Here is a 4,512-nt window from a genome sequence, read left to right as displayed (position 1 = left end):
ATTGTCATAACACAAAGAAGTTGGTTTAATGTACAATAGGAAGAAACAGGAAGTGGTTTTTGAGAAGATGATGCAGCAAATGTACTTACAGATGATAAATAATCTCTCAACCAAAAGCATGTACCAAGCAGTTCAGTTGTAGTTTGCAAACAGAAGATAAACAAACAAAAAAGGTGATCTAAGTAGTTTAAGAAAATCGGAGAGGGCTTTGTTGAGGTCGTGTAGAATCTAGAAGTGAGACTGGGAAAACGGCCAGGGAGATCTCCTTCATAAAGGAGTTCTAACTTCTGTGAAAGACTAAAGTAATTGAACAAGTTTAAGCAGGATGGTAACTAATCAATGACTCTCATAATGCCTTCTATCTCAGACTGCCTTCTATCCTTTCTTTTAATCTCTTAACTTCTTATTTCTAATTTTCTTTTCTCTTGCTTTTTATTCTGTGTCTGTCAGTTCTCTTCTATATTCTCCTTTAAATCACCTCCATCCTTAATCAATCAGGAAACATTATTGATCAATTTATTTTCTCCAAAGAAGATTCTATGAAAAATATAAAATTTGCACGTTAGGACTGACTTCTTGCTTAGATTTTTTCTATAGTAGGGTTGATAGCTCTTTTGTTATTCCTGAATATTATTCCATAGTTTGGATACACCACCATTTATTTGTTTATTAATTTATCTACTACAGGAAATGTTGATTATGAATAAAGCTGCTTTTAACATCTATTTGCAGATTTAGTGGACAGAAGTTTTCAATTCATATGGGTAGAGGATAAGGTGCAAGTTTGCTGGATCATATGGTAAAAATTTATTCATTTTGTCAAAAACTGCCCAAAACGAATGAGCGTTCCTGTTGTTCCATATCTTTGCCAGGATTCTGTGCTGACAGTGTTCTGAAATTTGACCATTTTAATAGGTAAGTGGTTGCATCTTACTGTTTTAATTTCATCTTCCTGATGATATATCATGATACCATGTGGAGATTCTTTCCACAAGCTTATCTGCCATCTGTATATTTGCATATCTTCTTTGCTGAAATGTCTATTAACATTACTGGTCTTTTTTATTTACTTGTTTGTAAAACATTTTTTCTTCATCTTCTGTAGTTGTGATCATGCTGAATACACATTTTGCTTTTCAGAATAAGCATCTTTTTTGTATTTAATAAGTATCTTTTAAAACCCCCACATTACATGATCAAAATATAAAAACAATGAGCAGCTACTGGCAGGTCAAATCTCTTGTCATCTGTAGCAGTGATTATCTCATTCTCTCTTTTTCAGTTCTTCTCTGTATGTATTTTCACCGTCTGCATCATTCCCTATCAGGTGCTCTTGTGGCAGCATCCCCTAGAATCCCCGATGTGAGGTTTTCTTTCACTACATCACTTGTTCCATGTCCATAGCCCTTGGAATGTCCAGTCCTAGCTGCTTTCAATCTCATTCATGTCTGTAAAGTGTTCATGGCACTCCTGCCACCTCATGCTGCTCTCTAGCTGGGGAAGTGCAGCGAAGGGCACAGGGAAGTCACAGCATGAAAATATCAATGGTCTGGGATCAGAAGAAAGCTTGGCGGTGGCTTTGCAAGCGGGGAATGCATGGTACGCAGTTCAGGTGTGGAACAAGGATTACGGTTGTTTGGTTGTTCAAACAGTATGTAGTTTAGAAAAATCTCATAATTTGCAAGTAAATCTCCGAAGAAAAATATCAATATATGAAGTGAATCTTGGAAATTGATATTTGGCTATATTTTTATCTATCACAGTGTCACACAGTGGCAATTTTACAAATATCAAATTAGTAAATGTATGAACCTAGAGATAATTATTATTTATCATTTATTTTTATTTTATAGGGTTTAAAATATGTTGTCTATATATTTTTGTAAGCTTTTTTATTAAAAGCACATTATGAACATTTCTTCATGATATTTTTTCTACATATAAGATCAAATATTTTTCCCAGCTAAATATACTTTGAATAAGTTAATTCTCTATCATTTGGATTTAGGCTATTTCTAATACTTTCCTTATTTATTTCACTTTTCTTCCTCAATGGCTTTCTATCATCTCTTAGATATTCACCAAACACTTAACACTCCTGTAGGATTCTACCTTGAGGAGGCTTTTACTTGTCTTTTATTTATTCAAGTTTGTTCTGTTCACTCCTTAGGATACTTTTTTTTTTTTTAGATTATATTTATTTATTTGAGAGGTAGAATTACAGACAGTGAGAGAGAGACAGAGAAAGGTCTTCCGTCCGTTGGTTCACTCCCCAAATGGCTGCAATGGCCGGAGCTTTGCCGATCCAAAGCCAGGAGTCAGGTACCTCCTCCTGGTCTCCCATGGGGGTGCAGGCGCCCAAGGACTTGGGCCATCCTCCACTGCCCTCCCAGGCCACAGCAGAGAGCTGGACTGGAAGAGGAGCAGTGGGGACTAAAATTGGCACCCATATGGAATGCTGGCCCCACAGGCAGAGGATTAACCCACTGTGCCACAGCGCCAGCCCCTGAAAGCATGTTCATTTTTTAGATCTTAGCACACACATCTTCCAGCACCTAGTTCGTCTTTTTATATAACTTATAATCAACATAATCGTCTACATATGTAACTAGTTGTTTAATGCCTAGCTTCACAACTAGACTGAAAAATGTAGAATGATGAGGTCTATGTTTATTTTGGAATGCGATGCAGTGACTAACATATGGGGTATTCAGTAAAGTTACTCAATAGATGTTGTTAAATGAACAAATTAAAGTATAACGTTTTCAAAGGGATTTTGTAACTGTGGTTAATTTTTTTAATACTAGAATTTGAAGCCTTGTGACATCTACATTGTTTAATATCTCTTGTGCATTACTTTATTTATTGTTGTTCCTTTCAGGTAACACAAAGTCAATGAATAAAACAAATTATTCAGCAGTATTTGAATTTGTATTCCTGGGGCTTTCTACCTATAGACCAGTGCAGAATTTTCTTCTGGCCTTCTCTGTGGTGTTTTATGTAATTATTGTTCTTGGGAACCTCCTTGTTGTGTTTTCAGTGATGTTCGATGCTCATTTACACTCCCCGATGTACTTCCTTTTGGGAAATCTGTCATTCATTGATATGTGCCTTTCTACTGTTACAGTTCCTAAAATGATTTCTGACCTTTACTCTGGGAGAAACATCATTTCATTTCAGGGTTGCATCCTCCAGATATTTGCCCTTCATGTTCTGGGTGGATCAGAGATGGTGCTACTCTTAGCCATGGCCTTGGACAGATATGTGGCCATATGTAAGCCCCTCCATTACCTGGCCATCATGAACCCACAGATGTGCGTTTTGCTTCTGTCTGGTGCTTGGATGATTGGTCTTATTCACTCAGTTGCTCAGTTAGCTTTTGTTGTTCATTTGCCTTTTTGTGGTCCTAATGAGATAGATAGCTTTTACTGTGATCTTCCTTGGTTCATCAAACTTGCCTGCACAGACACTTACAGGATGGAATTCATAGTAACTGCCAACAGTGGGTTCATTTCCATAGGCACCTTCTTCTTCCTGATGATCTCCTACATCTTCATCCTGGTCACTGTATGGAAACGCTCCTCGGGTGGTTTGTCCAAGGCCCTCTCCACTCTTTCAGCTCACATCACGGTGGTGGTTTTGTTTTTTGGGCCATGTATCTTTGTCTATATTTGGCCATTTCCCTCAGTGTCAGTGGATAAATTTCTTGCCATTTTGGATTTCATGATTACACCCATTCTGAATCCTGCCATATACACCTTGAGGAATAAGGACATGAAGACGGCAATGAGGAGACTGGGTAATCAAGTCCCAGGTTTGAGGAAGATCTCTTAAGTAATACATTAGAGTACAAGTCATTTAGTTTATTTTCTACCACACAAATGACACAAATACTTTAATGAATATATGTAGTTTAAGAATTACATGACAGATATTCAAAGTGTTTGATACATACACCATCTTATGGACCAAGTATGTCACTTGGATCCATAAAAGCTCAGAAAAACTTGGATACTTATGTCCAAAATCAGTAATAATTCGTTTGATTACTTATTTAATTTCATTTTATAGATTATTTATGTACTTTATAGTTTTAAATATAATAGGTCAATTGTGTGTGTGTGTCTTTGTTTTTAGTGGTCCCCACATGACCTTAAAAGTTTATGAAACACAGAGCAGAGCACTGTGTTCACAAGACTATACCCAGTGTCAATGGTTTCTTTTATTTATAGATTAAAAGACTTCTCACAACAAGAGTTCTCACTGCATTTATTTCTTTTTATGTATAAAATCTTTTTATTTATATTATAATAAAGAATTCATTTCTTTGAAATAAAATAGCTACATGTTTGATGTTGAGCTAGTTATTTTCATTTATGACTTGTTTCGGAAAATACTTTGAACTATCATTATGAAATATATACTTTCTAGTTTTAAACATTTTTCTGAATTAACTTTTTTATACAATATTCAGAATTACTTATGAAGTTACATTGAATTACGACAACCCTA

The 4,512-nt window shown here is 35.7% G+C and overlaps 1 protein-coding gene across 1 annotated transcript; it reads left to right on the top strand.

Annotated features, from left to right (window-relative positions):
• Nucleotides 1-2,895: 2,895 nt before the first annotated feature.
• Nucleotides 2,896-3,834, top strand: LOC133769503 (olfactory receptor 4F15-like). The gene has a single exon (XM_062204717.1). It carries the CDS (start codon nucleotides 2,896-2,898, stop codon nucleotides 3,832-3,834), a length of 939 nt encoding a protein of 312 aa, XP_062060701.1.
• Nucleotides 3,835-4,512: the final 678 nt, after the last annotated feature.

The sequence above is a fragment of the Lepus europaeus genome, chromosome 11 (assembly GCF_033115175.1).
Source record: "Lepus europaeus isolate LE1 chromosome 11, mLepTim1.pri, whole genome shotgun sequence".
Taxonomy (NCBI): Eukaryota; Metazoa; Chordata; class Mammalia; order Lagomorpha; family Leporidae; genus Lepus; species Lepus europaeus.
The sequence above is the reverse complement of the archived record's forward strand: the minus strand, read 5'-3'. Positions and strand labels throughout refer to the sequence as shown.

Coding starts and splice junctions, on each gene's coding strand:
- LOC133769503 (XM_062204717.1), top strand. CDS start 2,896: ATGAATAAAACAAATTATTCAGCAGTATTTGAATTTGTATTCCTGGGG.